Source organism: Canis lupus, chromosome 25 (assembly GCF_011100685.1).
Source record: "Canis lupus familiaris isolate Mischka breed German Shepherd chromosome 25, alternate assembly UU_Cfam_GSD_1.0, whole genome shotgun sequence".
Taxonomy (NCBI): domain Eukaryota; kingdom Metazoa; phylum Chordata; class Mammalia; order Carnivora; family Canidae; genus Canis; species Canis lupus.
In genome coordinates this window covers 398168-419043 of record NC_049246.1, presented here as the reverse complement: position 1 = coordinate 419043, position 20876 = coordinate 398168, and the positions used below count along the sequence as shown (strand labels likewise).

The 20876-nt window shown below is 39.0% G+C and overlaps 1 protein-coding gene and 1 pseudogene across 10 annotated transcripts in view; one reads left to right on the top strand and one right to left on the bottom strand.

The window, feature by feature from the left end:
- The window catches only part of LOC606856 (phosphatidylinositol 3,4,5-trisphosphate 3-phosphatase TPTE2), a 160403-nt gene that overhangs the window by 116452 nt on the left and 23075 nt on the right, over window positions 1-20876 (bottom strand). For 5 of the 10 annotated variants that reach the window (XM_038573132.1, XM_038573133.1, XM_038573134.1 and 2 more), the window contains 6 exons: window positions 20820-20876; window positions 10049-10102; window positions 8950-9003; window positions 8123-8173; window positions 7181-7234; window positions 6281-6334 (listed from right to left, as the gene is read on the bottom strand). In XM_038573132.1, coding sequence (XP_038429060.1) covers window positions 6281-6334; window positions 7181-7234; window positions 8123-8173; window positions 8950-9003; window positions 10049-10102; window positions 20820-20876 — 324 coding nt within the window. The remainder of the gene's footprint in view (window positions 1-6280; window positions 6335-7180; window positions 7235-8122; window positions 8174-8949; window positions 9004-10048; window positions 10103-20819) is intronic. The other 5 variants (XM_038573135.1, XM_038573136.1, XM_038573137.1 and 2 more) reach the window with 5 other exon arrangements.
- LOC119877528 lies at window positions 15841-16792 on the top strand (annotated as a pseudogene).

Sequence of the window (20876 nt, the reverse complement as noted above, 5' to 3'; positions counted from 1 at the left end):
GCCCTACGACCCAGCAATTGCACTGTTGAGGATTTACCCCAAAGATTCAGATGCAATGAAATGCCGGGACACCTGCACCCCGATGTTTCTAGCAGCAATGTCCACAATAGCCAAACTGTGGAAGGAGCCTCGGTGTCCATCGAAAGATGAATGGATAAAGAAGATGTGGTTTATGTATACAATGGAATATTACTCAGCCATTAGAAACGACAAATACCGACCATTTGCTTCAACGTGGATGGAACTGGAGTGTATTATGCTGAGTGAAGTAAGTCAATCGGAGAAGGACAAACATTATATGGTCTCATTCATTTGGGGAATAAATATTAGTGAAAGGAAATAGAGGGGAAGGGAGAAGAAATGTGTGGGAAATATCAGAAAGGGAGACAACATAAAGACTGCTAACTCTGGGAAACGAACTAGGGGTGGTGGAAGGGGAGGAGTGCGCGGGGTGGGGGTGAGTGGGTGACGGGCACTGAGGGGGACACTAGACAGGATGAGCACTGGGTGTTATTCTGTATGTTGGTAAATTGAACACCAATAAAAAATTATTTTATTAAAAAAAAAGGAATGTTCCCTCTATCCCTACACCCTGAATAGTTATGATCAGGATGGATACTGTATTGTGTCAGATGCTTTCCCTGCATCTATTGAGAGGATCATATGGTTCTTCTTTTTTCTCTTGCTGATATGATGAATCACATTGTTTTACGAGTGTTGAACCAGCCTTGCATCCCGGGGATAAATCCCACTTGGTCATGGTGAGTAATCTTCTTAATGTACTGTTGGATCCTATTAGCTAGTATGTTGGTTGAGAATTTTTGCATCCATGTTCATCAGGGATATTGTTCTATAATTCTCCTTTTTGGTGGGGTCTTTGTCTGGTTTTGGAATTAAGGTGATGCTGGACTCATAGAACGAATTTGGAAGTGCTCCATCTCTTTCTATCTTTCCAAACAGCTTTAGTAGAATAGGTATGGTTTCTTCTTTAAACGTTTGATGGAAGCCATCTGGCCCTGGACTTTTGTGTCTTGGGAGGTTTTTGATGACTGCTTCAATTTCCTCCCTGGTTATCGGCCTGTTCAGGTTTTCTCTGTCTTCCTGTTCCAGTTTTGGTAGTTTGTGGCTTTCCAGAAATGCGTCCATTTCTCCTAGATTGCCTAATTTACTGGCATATAGCTGTTCATATGTTTTTAAAATCGTTTGTATTTCCTTGGTGTTGGTAGTGATCTCTGCTTTCTCATTCATGATTTTATTAATTTGAGTCTTCTCTCTTCTTTTTAATAAGGCTGGCTAATGATTTATCTATCTTATTAATTCTTCCAAAGAACAAACTCCTGGTTTTGTTGATCTCTTCCACAGTTCTTCTGGTCTCAATTTCGTTGAGTTCTGCTTGAATCTTTATTAACTGTCTTCTTCTGCTGGGTGTAGGATCTATTTGCTGTTTTTCCTCTAGCTCCTTTATGTGTAAGGTTAGCTTTTGTATTTGAGTTCTTTCCAGTTTTTGAATGGCTGCTTGTATTGCGATGTATTTCCCCCTCAGGACTGGTTTTGCTGTATCCCAAAGATTTTGAACAGTTGTATCTTCATTCTCATTAGTTTCCATGAATCTTTTTAATTCTTCCTTAATTTTCTGGTTGACCCTTTCATCTTTTAGCAGGATGGTCTTTAACCTCCACGTGTTTGAAATCCTTCCAAACTTCTTGTGATTTTGTTCTAATTTCAAGGCATTATGGTCTGAGAATATGCAGAGGATGATCTCAATCTTTTGGTATTGGTTAAGACCTGATGTGACCCAGTATGTGGTCTATTCTGGAGAAAGTTCCATGTGCACTTGAGAAGAATGTGTATTCAGTTGAGTTTGGATGTAAAGTTCTGTAGATATCTGTGAAATCCATCTGGTCCAGTGTATCATTTAAATCTCTTGTTTCTTCGGAGATGTTGTGCTTAGAAGACCTATCAAGTGTAGAAAGCTCTACGTTGAAGTCACCAAGTATAAGTGCATTATTATCTATGTATGTCTTAACTTTGGTTATTAATTGTATATTTGGCAGCTCCCACATTCGGGGCATATGTATTGATGATTGTTAAGTCCTTTTTTAAAAAATTTATGATAGGCACACAGTGAGAGAGAGAGAGGCAGAGACAAAGGCAGAGGGAGAAGCAGGCTCCATGCACTGGGAGCCTGACATGGGATTCGATCCCGGATCTCCAGGATCGCGCCCTGGGCCAAAGGCAGGTGCTAAACCGCTGCACCACCCAGGGATACCTCCTTTCTTGGATAGATCCTTTAGGTATGATATAGTGTCCCTCTTCATCACTCACTGCAGTCTTCGGGATAAACTTTAGTTTATCTGATATAAGAATGGCTACCCCTGCTTTCTTTTGAGGACCATTTGAATGGGAAATGATTATCCAACCTTTTATTTTCAGGCTGCTGGTGTCCTTAGGTCTAAAATGAGTCTCTTGTAGACAGCAAATAGATGGGTCCAGCTTTTTTTATCCAATCTGAAACCCTGCACCTTTTGATGGAGTCATTAAGCCCATTCACGCTCAGACTTTCTATTGAAAGATAAGAAGTGAGTGTCATCATGATACCTGTTCAGTCCCTGTCTTTGTGGATTGTTCCATTGGACTTCCTCTTAAAGAGGAATTTTAAGAGTCCCCCTTAAAATTTCTTGCAGAGGTGGTTTGGTGGTCACATATTCTTTCAGTTCCTGCCTATCTTGGAAGCTCTTTATCTAGCCTTCTATTCTAAATGAGAGTCTCGCTGGATAAAGTATTCTTGGCTGCATGTTTTTCTCATTTAGGACCCTGAATATATCCTTCCAGCCCTTTCTGGCTTGCCAGGTCTCTGTGGAGAGGTCTGCTGTTAATCTGATATTTCTCCCCGTATAAGTTAGGGATGCCTTGTCTCTTGCTGCTTTAAGGGTCTTCTCTTTATCTTTGGAATTTGCAAGCTTCACTATTAAATGTCGAGGTTTTGAATGTTTTTTGTTGATTTTAGGGGGGGATCTCTCTATTTCCTGGATCTGAATGCCTGTTTCCCTTCCCAGATTAGGGAAGTTTTCAGCTATGATTTGTTCAAATACATATTCTGGCCCTCTGGCCCTTTCGGTGCCCTCGGGAACCCCAATTAACTGTAGATTTTTCTTCCTCAGGCTGTCACTTATTTCCCTTAATCTATCCTCATGATCTTTTAATTGTCCCTTTTATGTCACTCACTCGTTCTTCTACCTTGTTAACCGTTGTCGTAATGACCTCTAGTTTGGATTGCATCTTATTTAATTAATTTTTAATTTCTACCTGATTAGATCTAAATTCTGCAGTCATGAAGTCTCTTGAGTCCTTTATGCTTTTTTCTAGAGCCACCAGTAGCTTTATAATTGTGCTTCTGAATTGGTTTTCTGTCATTGAATTGTAATCCAAATTTTGTAACTCTGTGGGCAAGAGGACTGTTTCTGATTCTTTCTTTTGAGATGAGTTTTTCCTTCTAGTCATTTTGCTCAGTGCAGAGTGGCCAAAAACAAGTTGTATTGGGAAAAGCAGAAAAAGCGAGGAGAGAAAGAAGAAAAGGAAAAGAAAAAAAAAGGGGGGGTGGGAAAGAGAGAAGAGAAGATAAAAATGGGGGGGGGAAGCAAACAAATCAAAAAAACAAAAAACAAGAGGTAGTATCCTCTGATTCTTTATACTGTAAATCCCTCTCCTTTCCCTGGAACTTTCCTGTGCTGCTTGGTCAATAATTTGTTTTTCCCCTGTCCGTCTAGCTGGTCTTCTGGGGGAGGGGCCTGCTGTGCTGATTTTCAGGTGTCAGCACTTGGGGGAGCTGCTCTGCCCCTGCCTGGTGCAGGGCTCGGTGTAAGTTGTTTAACCTATTTATCCTGTGAGGCCACTGTGAAGCGCAGTAGGGGTTGTTTATCCTGTGAGGCCCCAGGAGGAACAACAACAGTAGCAGCGGCCAGCTCTCCAGGCCTCGAGTCAGCTCCCGCAGTAACTCTGGAGCTCTCAGTCTGCAGAGGCCTTGATGCTCCGGGGGCGGGGGCCACTGATCTGCTCAGCTCCGAGCCACCCGGAGGCTGGGGTGTCCTGGCTGTCCTGTGCCCTCCTGGCCTCTGCTTGTCCCAGGGAGAGCGCCGGATCTTGGGCTGTGTCCCCCGCGCCCTGTGCTCCAGGGCCTGCCCTGTTGGAATCGCGCTGGCGGCTGCACAGCTCCCTCTGTGCGGAGCCTCTGCCCGAGCAGCCCCCGAGCTGCTCCTGGGGCCCTGCAGCCCCTCTGCACGGAGCCACCACCTGAGCCCCTCCGAGCTGCTCCCAGGTCCAGCCCGGCTCGTGCTGCAGCCCTTTAGGGAGCTCGGCCTCGGGGTGTGGCACACTCTCTCAGGGGCGCAAGTGTCTGTTACTGTCCCTGGGAGCCTGAGGGCATCCCCGCCCTCCTGGGGCCCTGCTCCAACTCCCTGCGAGGGCCTTTCCATCTGGGAAGGTTGGTGAAGCTCCTGCTTCTCCATGGACGGGGCTTTCCTGTCCTGTGGACACTCACTGAGGCCTTAGCCTGGCTCCTCGCAGGCCCGTCCCCCTTGGATGCCTTTTGTTTCTTTATATCTTTTTTTCCCCCATATTCCTACCTTGATAGAAGAGTGAACTCTTTTCACTGTAGCATTCCAGCTGTTTTCTCTTTAAATATCAGGCCGAATTCTTAGGTTTTTTGGATGATTTGAAAGTTACCTAGGTAATTTGGTGGGGACAGGTGACTTGGGGATCCTACTCTTCTGCCATCTTGCCCCACCTCCTGTTCTTTGTCTTAAATAGCATCCTGTCCCTTCTTCTCCCAATCGAGTAAGTCTCATATACAGGCACTCCGGAAATCTTCAGGAGGTTTTGTCTGGTCATCACTAGGAAGAAGAAGGAGTCCTCTTATGACTTGTTCCTCTTTAATCCAACTATATCCAGAAAAGAAAGTTATCTATAGGTGCTAAAGTGAGAAGCTTTAGAAATAGTCAAGGTATGGTCATGGATGCTCTTAAGAATGTATTTGGAAACATCATTTCTTTCTTTTTTTAATTTCAGAGGTAGAATTCAGTGATTCATCAGTTGCATTTAACACCCAGTACTCATTATTTCAAGTGCCTTTCTTAATGCCCATCACCCAGTTATCCCATTTCCCCACCCACCTCCCCTCCTGCAACCTTCAGTTTGTTCCCTTTAGTTAAGAGTCTCTATGGTTTGTCTCCCTGTTTTCCTCTTATTTTCCCTTCCCTTCCCTTCCCCTATGTTCATCTGTTTTGTTTCTTAAACTCCACATATGAGTGAAATCATTTGGTATTTGTCTTTCTCTGACAGACTTATTTTGCTTAGCAAAATATCCTTTAGTTCCATCCATGTCATTGCAAATGGTTAAGATGTCATTCTTTTTGATGGCTGAGTACATATCATGTCCTTTTCATCCATTCATCTGTTGATGGACATCTGGGCTCTTGCCATAGTTTGGCTATTGTGAACTGCTATACATTGGAGTGCATGTGCCCCTTCAAATCACTATGTATTCTTTGGATAAATAACTATTAGTGCAATTGCTGGGTTGTAGGGTAGCTCTATTTTAACTTTTTGAGGACTCTTCATACTGTTTTCCAGAGTGGCTGCACCAGTTTGCATTCCTACAAACAGTACAAGAGGGTTCCCCTTTCCACATCTTCACCAATATCTGTTGTTTCCTGAGTTAATTTTAGCCATTATGACTGGCGTTAGGTGGTATCTCATTGTGCTTTTGATTTGTATTTCCCTGATGCCAAGGGATGTTGAGCATTTTTTTGTGTGTCTATTGGCCATTTATGTATCTTCTTTAGTGAAATGTCTGTTCATGTCTACCGAACATTTCTTGACCAGATTTTTTTGTTTATGGGTGTTGAGTTTGGTAAGTTCTTCACAGACTTTGGATAGTAGCCCTTTATCTGAGAAGACATTTGCAAATATCTTCTCCCATTCTGTGGGTTGCCTTTTAGTTTTGTTGATTGATTCTTTTGCTGTGCAAAAGCTTTATATCTTGATGAAGTCCCAATAGCTCATTTTTACTTTTGTTTCTCTTGCCTTTGTAGTCATGTCTCATGAGAAGTTGCTGCAGCCAAGGTCAAAGAGGTTGCTGCCAAAGCTCTCCTCTGGGATTTTGATGGATTCCTGCTGTTTGTGTATGTGTCTTTGTGGGTCTGTGTCAATACAAGTATATAAATACATATGTACATAAATGTCCATATAAATATATATTTATGCTTATTCATTTATATCTCACATTTCACTGATGACTTCCTCATAGTTGTCTGATTTCAATTCAGTCAGAGCAGTGCTAAAGGATTAAAGAGGCACATAGTCAAACACCACACGTAATGCTAGACTGACTTCTTTCTATTTAAATAGCTGTAACTTCTCTATACTTATGAACTGGTCATCTTTAAAAATTCATGTATATATCACCTAAATGAACTTGGTAGGTCATTTTTGATTAGAAATGAATGAGGCTTTATGTAAGGTGCCCTTGACTATCTTAGGCCTACATATAATTAATGTATCAATCTATAAGAAGTTCTTTACTATTACCTTAATCTCAATGTGTAAACAGCCCTTTGCAATAGAATTTACTTCAAATTCAGTTTCAGTTTATAGGGACATATTCCTTTGACCCCAACTAATTTCCTGATTCTTAATTCCTTTCGTCACCTGCTTACTCTTCATGCTTCCTGGATGTCTTTTCCTGCCCCTCAGACAGGGTCAAGTGACTAAAGACCTGAGGCAGAGGCTCCTTTCAGTATGGTGGTAGGTTTGGGGCACCAACGTCACATGGGGGCAGAGCTCTGAAGGGTGAGGATCCAGGGTCTATTAGCTCCATTCTTTATGCTGATTTCTCCTGGCTCCAAATAAATTTTCCTCCTCTCTTGCCCATTCTAGTAGAGACTCATCCACAATAATTAAGGATGGACAAATAAATACTAGGATTAAAAAGATTCCCTCTAGGATCTGTTCATCTTTTCCCACCTATGTTCAAAATAGAAGCTTATCATGAGAAGACTTTACAAACAGTATCAGGGGAACTCTGTATTCCCATGCATGATCCTGAGAGTGAACATCCCAAATCTCAATGTATGTGTGTGTGTGTACAGATACATATCTATGTAATGTACTCATCATAGCTCACTGTGCACTGGAGAGTCCTTCAGAGGATACTGCTGTCAATTCACTCAGGGCAGGACTAAAGGATTAAAAACAGACACAGTAAGATACCCTAGGACTTTTAGACCTACTTTTTTTGTTCAAATTAGCTACGATTACTCTTGAACTTATAAACTCCTGTCACGGAAAAAATTCACATGCAAGTCAGTTATTGAACCTTAGAAATGAAGATTTGTATGTTTGTAATAAGTATTATAGACCTAACAAAAACATGAATGATTCAAGAATCAAATACAGATTTTTACTACTGAACCTGGCTAGTATGTAACAGCCTTCCATGATGGAATTTGTCTCAAATTCAACCTTAATTTGCAGGCATATATTCTTCTTTCCTGCTCAGTTTCCTGCTTCTCTAGTCCCTCTTTCACCTCCCATGCTTGCCTTCCCTGCCCTCAGGTAATGTCAAGTAACTGGCAGGCCTGAGGCAGGGGCTCCCTCCATGTGACTACAGGTTTGGGGCAGTAGCCTCACATGGTGGCAGAACTCTGGAAAGTGAAAGAACCAGATTTGATTAGCTCCTTTCTTTCTGCTGAGGGCTCCTCCATTCTTTGTCTTAAATAGCATCCTGTCCCTTCTTCACCCAATCTAGTAAGTCTCATATACAGGCACTCCGGAAATCTCCAGGAGGTTTTGGCTGGTCATCACTAGGAAGAAGAAGGAGTCCTCTTATGACTTGTTCCTCTTTAATCCAACTATATCCAGAAAAGAAAGTTATCTATAGGTGCTAAAGTGAGAAGCTTTAGAAATAGTCAAGGTATGGTCATGGATGCTCTTAAGAATGCATTTGGAAACGTCATCCCTTTAATTCATTGTATTTATATTTATGTATGTGTCTGTGTTGTTATAAATACATATGTACATATATGTCCATATAAATATATATTTATCTTTTTCATTTATATCTCACATTTTACTGGTGGTGTCATAGCTCTGTGCTATCAATTCAGACAGGGCAGTGCTAAAGGATTAAAGAGACACATAGTCAGACACTACACATAATGCTAGACTGACTTTTTTCCATTTAAATATACTTACAATTGTTCTATACTTATTAATTACTCAGCCTTTAAAAATTCATGTACATATTACCTAAATGAACCATTTCTAATCATGTTTCATTAGAAATGAGGCATTACATATGATGCTAATAACTTAGTCCTATAAATAATTAATACATCAATCTATAAGAAGTTCTATACCATCACCCTAATCCCAGTGTCTAACAGCTTTTTATCATAGAATTTATTTCAAATTCAGCTTCAGTTTGGAAGCAACCAACCATCTTATTCTTTTAAATTCCTGGTTCTCAGGCCCTTTTCTCTTCTCTTTACTTTCATCTAAGGTTTTGGCTGCTACTAAAGGAGATAAACCTACTCAGGGGAAAAAGCATTCCTCTTAGGACTTCCTCTTTTATTCAACAAATCAAAAAAAAAGAAAGAAAAGAGAAAGAAAGAAAGAAAGAAAGAAAGAAAGAAAGAAAGAAAGAAAGAAAGGAGAAAGAAAAAGAAAAAGAAAGAAAGAAAGAAAGAAAGAAAGAAAAAGAAAGAAAAAGAAAGAAAAAGAAAAAAAGGAAAAAAAAGAAAAGAAAGTTACCTACGTATAATGAGGGCTTAGAAGTAGTATTGAAGCTACTCTATTGCCATGGATGCTCCTGATAAATTTTTCTTTATTGTTTTATGCATGTATGTGTTGAGATTGTACATATAATTTAAAATTTATGCATTCAAATCTCACATTTCATTGGAGAATTCCTCATAGGTTTCCAATGTCAATTCACTTGGGGTAGGGCTAAAGAATAAAAAAGGTACATAGACAACATATGTAATTCTAGATACACTTTCCCCCACTCAAAAAGCTATAATTAATCTGTGATATGAATTAATATATTTTTAAAAATCCAAGTGCAAATCAATAACCTGGAACTTAGTGTGTCAGTTTATATTATAAATGAGGTTTATATAGTAGTAATGATTAACTTGTGCCCATGAGTAGTTAACACATTGAAATTTGGGTAAAAAGTGTTCTTCATTATTATCCTAACCCAATGTGTAACTATCTTTGGTGGTGGAACTTATTTTATTTCAACTTTAGCTTGTAAAGTTATAGGTATCTAGGTATAGGGATATAGGTATATATCCCTTTGACCTCAACTAATTTTGTGCTTTGTGCTTGGTGATTCCCTCCATCACCTGCTTACTCTTCATGCTTCATGGAGGTATTTCCTTCCCCTCAAACAGGGTCAAGTAACTAAAAACCTGAAACAGAGGCTTCCCCCAGTATGGTGGTGCATTTGGGATAGGAGGATCAGCTTAATGCAGTAGCAGAACTCTGGAGATTCATGGACACATCCAGTGTATTACCTTCATTCTTTTTGCTGAGGACTCGCTCCATTGCTCTGTCCACTGCTGACTCCTCCTTGTTTCAAATACCATTCTGTCCTTTCTTGGCCTACCCTAGCAGAATCTCATATATAGGCAATATGATAATTTCTTAAGGGTTTGGCTGCTACTAACTAAGGGTAATAAACATACTTAGAGGAAGAAGCATTTCTTTCATGACTTGGTCCTCTTTTATTTAAGTGAATCTGAACAAGATAAAAGAGTTATCAGATGTTATTATGAGAAGACTTAGAAACAGTATCAGATACTCTGTATTGCTTTGAATGCTCCTGAGAGTGAATTTGACAAATCTCAATCTCTATTTCTTTGTGTTGTCTTTCTGTATATGTGCTTATGTATGAGTATATGTGTTTTTATGCTGCTAGGACTATGTGTATGTATATATATGTATTATTATATATGTTTATATATATCTTTATGCTTTTCAATCTCACATTTCATTGCTGACTTCCTCATAGGAGTCTGATGCCAATTCATGATGGTTTGGGCTAAAGGATTAAAAAGGTACATGGTCAGATACCACGTAATTCTAGAGTTACTTTTTTCTGCCCAATTATACTCTATACTTATGAGCTGGTTGATCTTTAAAAATTCATGTATCAGTAAATTGAATCTGCTATGTCATTTTTATTAGAAATAATGCTTTAGACTTCTGGACAAGATGGTGGAATATGATGATCCTATGTCCACCTCATTTCATGGATACACCTAGATAACAGCTGCATCAGTATAAATAACTGCCAAAATAACCTGAGAGTGGCAAAACAGTCTCTCCACTCCTAAATGTAGAGGAGGGTGCACATCAAAGAGGGCAGAGACAAAGTCAGGAGCTAAATGGACCCACAGGACTCCCCATGGGAGTAAAGGATGTGGTGGGCATGGAGAATGTAGAGAAGACTTCACACCAGGCACCCCAGACATGGGAAACATGGACAGGGAAGACAAATCGCTACAACATTAGGCTTTGAAAATCAGAGGGGTTCAACTTCACGAGTTCTTACAATCAGTGGGACTTAACACCTGGAACTTTAAAAAAATCAGTGGGCCCAGCACTGGGAAAGCTGGACGGCAATATGTAACTAAGTCCTGCCCTTAGAGAAACAGCACAACAAAGAGCTCCCAGAGATAGAGCATTGACACAGCAGTTTGAAAAACACCTGTGGTATACAGGAAGATTTATTTACTAATGTGAGAGCATGTGGTGGAGAGGAAGGGACCTTTGGGAAACGTCTCAAAGAATAGAAGTGCTGGCAGGTGCTATTTCCCTCCCCAACCTCCCAGCCAAGCTACATGGACACCTGTGGGAACCAGTGCAGCACACTCTATACCTAGCTTACTAGCAGTGTGTCCTGTACCTCTGTTCTCTTGCTGATGTGTCATCACCATCCCAGACTGGGCAGGAGTTTTTCTTGAGTGGCTGTAGGTGCCCTTCCATACTAGACCATTGCAGACCAAGTGCCTCTCTCTCACATTGTCCTGCAGACTATCTATAGCAGGAGCCCCTCCAAAGCTGAGTCACAAACAGTATGGAAGCAGCCCTGACAGGTGCCAGCACCACTCCAAAGTAACTCTTGCCCTGAGGAGAGGGAAAGATAATCACACATAGCAGTTTAACTGTAGCCCAGCACTAGGCTGGGGATAGACATCTGATCTAACTGCAGCCCTGCCCACCAACAAAAGCTTTTCAGGGGACAACTAGAGAGAGTACCTTGCAATTTGGTCCTACAGCAACTCTGGCAATGCCTGTTCTAACTCAACTCAAGCCCAAGGTGGCCCCAGACTGGCCCATTAATAACACAGGGAAAAATCCCTGCCCACAACAGGCAAAGAGAGCCATTGCAGATGACTGGACTAAAGGTAAACACAGCTCAGCCACAATAGTAAGGCATACACAACACATAGAAGACAACCCTGAAGTTCCAGGTTCTGGTGAATGGGACACTGCATTGCAGCACACCACTGGACCTCTTCAAGAGCAGAACATGTAGCTACTTTCCTGACACATGGAAACAGATATAGACAAATGAGAGTTTATGGCAGCAATGTCCACAATAGCCAAACTATGGAAGAAGCCTCAGTGTCCATTGAAAGATGAATGGATAAAGAAGATGTGGTCTATATACACAGTGCAATATTACTCAGCCATTAGAAATGACAAATACCCACCAATTGCTTCAACGTGGATGGAACTGGAGGGTATTATGCTGAGTGAAGTAAGTCAATCAAAGAAGGACAAACATTATATGGTCTCATTCATTTGGGGAATATAAAAAATAGTGAAAGTGATTAAAGGGGAAAAGAGAGAAAATGAGTGGGGAATATCAGAGAGGGTGACAGAACATGAGAGACTCCTAACTCTGGGAAATGAACAAGGGGTAGTGGAAGGGGAGGTGGGCAAGGGAATGGGGTGACTGGGTGACAGGCACTGAGGGGAGCGCTTGATGGGATGAGCACTGGGTGTTATACTATATGTTGGCAAATTGAACTCCAATAAAAAATATACAAAAAGGAGAAGACAAAGGAATATGTCATAAATGAAAAAACAGGACAAATATCACAGCAAGAGAGCTAAACAGAACAGAGATTAGTAACATGCCTAATAGAGAATATAAAGTAATTGTCATAAAGACACTCATTGGACTTGAGAAAAGAGTGCAGGACTTCAGTAGGACCTTCAAAAAAGAGAAAGCAATCATAAAACAGAACCAATCAAAATGAAAAATTCAGCAGCTGAGATTAAAAACACGTTAGAGGGAGTATGTACTAAAGGAAGAGAAATGGATCAGCAACCTGGAGGACAGAGCAATGCAAATCAATCAATCTGAATATGAGAGAGGAAAGAAAACAATAATAAAAATGGGAATATATTAAGAGAACTCAATGCCATCATCAAGCATAACATTCACATTATAAGGATTCCGAAAGGGTAAAGAGAGACAAAAGGGGGCAGAAAATTTATCTGAAGAAATAATGTGGAAAACTTCCCTAACCTTAAGGAGGAAATCCAGAAATCCAGATCCAGGAGGGAGGCATAGAGCCCTCAACAATATCAACTCAAGGAGGTCCACATCAAGATGCGTAGTAATTAAAATGGCAAAAAAAAATTGTGATAGAGAATTTTTAAACAGAAAGAGAAAAGTAAACAGTTACATACAAAAGAAATCCCATACAACTATTAACTGATCTTTTAAGCAGAAATTTTGCAGGCTGAAGAGAGTGGTTGATATATTCAAAGTGCTGAAAGAAAAAAAAAATTGCAACCAAGAGTACTCTATCTAACAATGCTATCATTCAGAATAGAAGGAGATATCAAGAGTTTCCCAGACAAACAAAAGTTAAACTAATTAATCATCACTAAACCAACCTTATAAGAGATTTAAAGGGGACTCTGGGTGAAAAGAAGAGATCATAACCAGGAATAAGAAAAGTAAGAAGCACAAAAGCAAAATATATCTATACAATCAGTCAAGGGATTCACAATATAAAGGTTGTAAGTATGACACTATACACCTAAAATGTGGGGAGAGGAGTAAAAATTTAGGGCTTTTAAAATGGATTCAAATTTAAGCAACCATCATCTTCATATAGACTGCTATATGCATTAGATGTTATACATAAACCTAATGGAGCTGCAAATCAAAAACTGGTAATAGATATGTAAAAAAATAGAGAGAAAGAGAGAAATCCAAGCATATCACTAAAGAAAGGCAACTAGCCATGAGAGGAAACAAGAAAGGAACAGAAGAACTACAGATGATGGATAAAGAAGATGTGGGTTTTTTTAAATAAATTTATTTTTTATTGGTGTTCAATTTGACAACAAACAGAAGAAGATGTGGTTTATGTATACAATGGAATATTACTCAGCCATTAGAAACGACAAATACCCACCATTTGCTTCGACGTGGATGGAACTGGAGGGTATTATGCTGAGTGAAATAAGTCAATCGGAGAAGGACAAACATTATATGGTCTCATTCATTCGGGGAATATAAATAATAGTGAAAGGGAATAAAGAGGAAAGGAGAAAAAATAAGTGGGAAATATCAGAAAGGGAGACAGAACATGGAAGACTCCTAACTCTGGGAAACAAACTAGGGGTGGTGGGAAGGGAGGAGGGCTGGGGGTGGGGGTGACTGGGTGGCGGGCACTGAGGTGGGTACTTGACGGGATGAGCACTGAGTGTTATTCTGTATGTTGGCAAATTGAACACCAATAAAAAATAAATTTATTATTAAAAAAAGAACTACAGAAATAACCATAAAACAAGGAACAAATGGCATACCTATCAATAAGTACATATCCATCACTATTGACTTTGAATGTAAACAGGCTAAATGCTTCTGTCAAAATGCATAGAATGATGGAATGCATAAAAAAGCAAGACTTATTTATTTGCTGCCTATAGGAGACACATGTCAGAACTAAAGACATGTGCAGATCCAAAATGAAGGGATGGAAAAGCATTATCATACAAATGGAAGTAGAAAGAAAGCTAGGATAGCAATACTCATATCAGACAAAATAGATGTTAAAACAAGGAATGTAATAAGAAACATAGAAGAACACTATATAATAATCATAAAGGGAACAATTCAACAAGAATATATAACAATTGAAAATATGTATGCATCCAACATGCGAATACCCAAATACACAAAGCAGTTCATAACAAACATAAAATAATTGTTAGTAATACAATAATAGTAGGGGACTTTACCACTCCACTTACATCAATGGACAGATCATCCAAATAGAAAATCAACAAGAAAACAGTGGCTTTATTTTTTAAAGATATTTATCTACTCATTTATTATTTAGGGAGAGATAGAGACATAGAAAGAGAGCACCAGAAGGGGGAAGGATGAAGGGAGAGAGAGAATCTGAAGCAGACTCTGTGCTGAGTGTGGAGTTCAATGCAGGGCTCAATCTCACAACCTGAGATCATGACCTGAGCAGAAATTAAGTTGGACACTTAACTGACTGAGCCTCCCAGGTGCCCTGGAAACAGTGGCCTTAAACAACACATTGGATCAGATGGAACAGATATATTCAGAGCATTTCATCTTAAAACAGTAGAATACACATTCTTCTCAATTGCACATACAGTATTATCCAGAATCGATCACAGTTTAGGCCGTAAAACAAGTCTCAACAAATTTAAAAAGACTGAATGCATGCCATGAATCTTTTCTGACTATAACACTATGAAACTAGAAACCAACCAGAAGAAGAAATCTGGAAAGAACACAAATACATGGAGATTAAATACCATGCTACTAAATAATTAATGAGTCAACCAAAAAATAAATCAGAAATCAAGAAAACATGGGGACAAATGAAAACAAGAATACAATGGTCCAAAATCTTTGGAATACAGCAAAGCCAGTCTTAAGAGAGAAGTTTATGCTAATACAGGCCTACATCAGGAAGCAAGAAAAATCTCAAATAAACAACCTAATGTGACACCTAACAGAACTAGAAAAAGAAAGCAAAACCCCACACCAGTAGAAGGAAGGGAATAATAAAGATTACAATGAAACAGATCAATGAAACCTGGAACTGTTTTTTTTTTTTAAAGATCAACAAAATTAATAAACTTTTAGCCAGACTCATTAAAAAAAAGAGAAAAGAGAGAGAGAGACAGACAGACAGACAGAGAGGGCTCAAAATCATAAATAAAAGATGAGAAATAATAACCAATACCACAGACATACATTGGATTCTAAGATAATATTATGAAAATTATATGCCAACAAATTGGATAACCCAGAAGAATTGTATGCATTCCTAGAATACATAATCTTCCAAAAATGAATGAGAAAGAAATAGAAAATTTGAATAGACTGATTACCAGCAATTAAATTGACTCAGTAATCAAAATCTTTCAACAAACGAAATTCCAGGACCATATATCTTCACAGTTGACGCCAATGAAACATTAAAGAAGAATTAATACTTATTCTCTTCAAGCTATTCCAAAAATAGAAGAGGAAGAAAAGCTTTCAAATTCATTTCAGAAGGCTACCCTTACCTTGATACCAAAACCAGATAAAGACAGTACAAAAGAGAGAGAGAGAGAGAGAGAGAGAGAGAACTACAGGCCAATACCTTTGATGAACATAGATGCAAAAATCCGCAACAAGATACGTTCGTTAGATTATTCCTTTCTGCCCCTGGACACCTTCGAGTAAGCATCATTAAAGTCTCCCCTCCCACGGCCATCATGTCTAAGTCAGAGTCTCCCAAAGAGCCTGAGCAGTTGAGGAGGCTCTTCATTGGAGGTTTGAGCTTTGAAACAACCGATGAGAGTCTGAGGAGCCATTTTAGCAATGGGGGACACTTATGGACTGTGTGGTAATGAGAGATCCAAACACCAAGCGCTCCAAAGGCTTTGAGTTTGGCATGTATGCCACCGTGGAGAAGGTGGATGAAGCCATGAATGTAAGGCTACACAAGGGGGATGGAAGAGTTGTGGAACCAAAGAGGGCTGTCTCATGAGAATATTCTCAAAGACCTGGTGCCCACTTAACTGTGAAAAAGATTTTTGTTGGTGGCATTAAAGAAGACACTGAAGAACACCATCTAAGAGATTATTTTGAACATATGGGAAAATTGAAATGATTGAGATCATGACTGACTGAGGCAGTGGCAAAAAGAGAGGTTTTACTTTTGTGACATTTGATGACCATGACTCTGTAGACAAGATTGTCATTAAAAAATACCATACTGTGAATAGCCACAACTGTGAATTAAGTAAAGCCCTACTGAAGCAAGAGATAGCTAGTGCTTCATCCAGCCAAAGAGGCCGAAGTGGTTCTGGAAACTTTGGTGGTGGTCATGGAGGTGGTTTTGGTGGGAATGACAACTTTGGTTGTAGAGGGAACTTTAGTGGTCGAGGTGGCTTTGGTGGTAGTGGAGGTGGTGGTGGATATGGTGGCAGTGGGGATGGCTATAACAGATTTGGTAATGATGGAAGCAACTTTGGAGGTGGTGGAAGCTATAATGATTTTGGCAATTATAGCAATCAATCCTCAAATTTTGGACCCATGAAAGGAGGAAATTTTGGAGGCAGAAGCTCTGGCCCCTATGGTGGTGGAGGCCAATACTTTGCCAAACCACAAAACCAAGGTGGCTATGGCAGTTCCAGAAGCAGCAGCAGCTATGGCAGTGGCAGAAGGTTTTTAATTACTCCCAGGAAACAAAGCTTAGCAGAAGAGGAGAGCCAGAGAAGTGACAAGGAAGCTACAGGTTACAACAGATTTGTGAACTCAGCCAAGCAGGGCCTAGCTGATACAAAAAAAGACATGTTTTAGACAATACTCATGTGTATGGGCAAAAAACTCAAGGACTGTATTTGTGACTAACTGTATAACAGATTATTTTAGTTTCTGTTCTGTGGAAAGTGTAAAGCATTCCAACAAGGGGTTTTAATGTAGATTTTTTTTGCACCCATGCTGTTGATTGCTAAATGTAATAGTCTGATCATGACGCTGAATTAATGTGTCTTAAAAAAAATCCACAACAAAATATTACCAAAATGAATCCAATATTCCAGTAATAAGGTCATTCATCCCAATCAACTATTATTTATTCTAGGTCTGCAAAAGTGGTTCAATATTTGAAAATCATTATGATAAAGCACATCAATAGGAGAAATAAAAACCATATTATTATTTCCGTCAATACAGAAAAAGGATTTGATAAAGCACAACATCTATTCATGATAAAAACTCTCAACAAAGTAGATTGATTCATAGGTCTTCTGTACAACAAAGGAAAAAAATCAACAAAACTAAAAGACAATCTAAGGAATAGGAGAAGATATTTGCAAGTGACATATCCAATAAAGGGTTAGTACCTAAAATATGTGAAGAATCATACAACCCAACACTAAAATCAAATAATCCAATTTAATAATGGGCAGAAGACATGAACAGACTTTTCTCCAAAGAAGATATCCAGATGACAAACAGGCACATGAAAAGATGCTCAATATCATCATCAGGGAAATGCAAATTAAAACTACAATGAAAAATGAGATATCATCTCACAGTTTTCAGAATAGCTAAATCCAAGTGTCCATTGATAGATGAATGGATAAAGATGTGAGATTATATGTGTGTGTGTGTGTGTGTGTGTGTGTGTGTAGGCCCTGCCACCATTATATATATATAATACACACATACACACACACGAATATTGCTCAGCTATAGAAAATAGTGAAATCTTGCCATTTGCAACAACATGGATGGACATAGAGAGTATAATGAAAGACAAATACCATATGATTTCACTCATATGTAGAACTTAAGAAACAAAACAAACCAACAAAGGAAAAAGAGAATTTTAAAATTTATTTAAATTCAATTAACATATGGTGTATCATTAGTTTCAGAGGTAGAGTTCAGTGATTCATCAGTTGCATATAATACCCAGTGCTCATTAGATCATGTGTTTTCCTTAATGCCCATCACCCAGTTACTCCATCCCCTCACCCATCTCCCCTCCCAGTAATTCTGAGTTTGTTTCCTATAGTTAAGAGTCACTTATGGTTTGTTTCCCTCTCTGATTTTGTCTTATTTTATTTTCCCTCCCTTCCTCTATGATCCTCTGTTTTGTTTCTTAAATTCCACATATGAGTGAAATCATGATGATTGTCTTTCTCTGACTGACTTATTTCACTTAGCTTAATGCCCTCTAGTTCCACTCACATCATTGCAAATTATAAGATTTCTTTTTTTATGGCTGAGTAATATTCCATTATATATCTACACCACATGTTCTTTATCCAATCATTTGTCCATGGACATGAAAAAATGCTCAACGTCCCTCAGCATCAGGGAAATACAAATCAAAACCACAATGAGATACCACCTCACACCAGTCAGAATGGCTAAAATTAACAAGTTGGGAAACAATAAATGTTGGCAAAGGTGTGGAGAAAGGGGAATCCTCTTACACTGTTGGAGAGAATGCAAGCTAGTATAGCCACTCCGGAAAACAGTATGAAGGTTCCCTAAAAAACTTAAAAAAACACACACACAATACAACAGACTCTTAACTAGGTTACCAGAGGGGAAGTGGGCAGGGGGATGAGTGAAACAGGTCAAAGAGAATTAAAAGCACACTTATTGTGATGAGCACTGAGTAATGTATAGAATTGTGGAATCACTGTTGTACATCTGAAACTAACATAATGCTGTATGTTAATTATACTGAAATTAATTTTTCTAAAAAAAGGAATAAGATTTCATATGATGATATATCTTAGGCTTGTGAAAATAGTAAGCATCAAGGTTTAAGTAATGTTCTTTACTTGTCCCTAATCCAATATGTAACAGTCTTTTGTGGTGGCATTTATTTCACTTTAATTGCAGTTTATAATGTACACAACCCTCTTACTCCATCTAAATTCCTGATTCTCAAGTCCTTCCATTACCTCCTTACTTTCACCCATTATAGTCATCTTCCCTGCCCCTCAGACTATAGGTCTGAGGCAGTGACTCTACCCACTATGATAGTGGGTTTGAGTCTGAGGGCTATCTCTCACATGGTGGCAGAGCCCTGGAGGCTGTGGGCAAACCAATGTCTATTAGTTCCATTATTTCCTGTAGAGGCCTCTTCTGTTCCCAGTCTACTGCTATTATTCTCCTGGCTACAAATAGGAATCTCTCCTTACTTGTCACATATTGTAAGTTGAATATTGTCCCACCAAAATAGATACATTGAAATCCTATCCCCTATAACTTAGAATATGAATTTACTGGAAATAGGGTTGCTGTAGATGTGCTTAAGATACAGTCATAATAGTTTAGAGTGGGCTACTAATCCAGTTTGACCAGTGCCCTTATACAAAGGAAAAATTTAAACACAGACATACATACTTCATCCATGTAGAGATTAAGGTAGAGATTAGAGCGATTGGTTCTACATACCATGGAACAGCAAATATTGACAGCAATCACCAGAAGCTAGGAGAAAGGCATGGAATAGATTCTTTCTCACAGCCTTCTGTAGGAAACAATCCTACTGACACCCTGATATCAACTTCTAGCCTCTGAGACTGAGACAATAAATTTCTGTTGTTTAAACTATTAAATTTTGTGATATTTTGCTACAGTAGCCCCAGCAAATAATACAGCCCCATCTCGTAGAATCTCATACAACAATCCAATAGTTTTCTAAGAATTTTGACTGCTGGTAACCCAGATAGGAGGACCTGTTCCTCTTCTATCCATCTAGATAAAAAATATGTTACATATAGAAGGTGACACTGCCAACGCATTAGGAAGAGTGTCTAAGAAACTCTGCATTGAATATTTCTGGGTGTATCTTTACATGTATTTCTCTCATCTTTCATTGATAACTGCCTTATCAGTTATTGATGTCAATTCATTCCAATCAGAACTAAAGGATAAAATGTATCTGATCAAACACCCTGTGACATCTTACATACTTTTCTCATTCAAATTAACTATAATTTATCTACAACTGTTAATGTGGTTGAACACTAAAAATATTCTAATATAATTTGGTTATTTGAAAAGAAGTATTTCACTTTCCCCTAGAAATGCAGCTCTTTTTTTGGTAGAAATAAAATTCTTAGACCTGTAAAAGAATTCTTAATGGATCAAGATTTTAAAACATTTCTTGACTACTGAACCTAACCCCAAAGTGTATCTGCTTTTGCAATTGCATCGATTTCAAATTCAACTATAGTTTGTAGGTACCTGTCCTTCCTACCCCATTTAATTTTCTGATTCCAAGTCCCTCTACCACTTCTTTACTTTTCATGCTTCATGGATGTTTTTCTTGCTCCTCAGATATGGCCAACTAATTTCAGGCCTAGGGCTGAGGCTCCATCCAATATGAAGGTGGGTTAGCTCCTTTATTTTTCTGACAAGGGCTCCTCTGCTCCCTGTCCACTGTTATTGTCTTTTTTGCTTCCAAGTAGTATTCTCTCTTCCTTTGGCCCACACAAATATAATGTCACATACAGACACTCTGATGGTTTCCCCAGCATTTTAACTGGTAGTCCCTAAAGCTCACAAACAGACCCTTAGTAAATGTTCTCCCTCTTTGATTGTTCCTTCTTTTTACATCTAGATCCAAAACAGAAAAAAAAAGTTACATATAGAAGCTGACAGGCTATCTGAACAAGCTATATGATTTTCCCACTCAGATGACAGAAAATCAACTCACCTATTGTTGGTATTGTGGCCAGGGGACACCAAAGATGACCCTCGAGCATTCTGACTT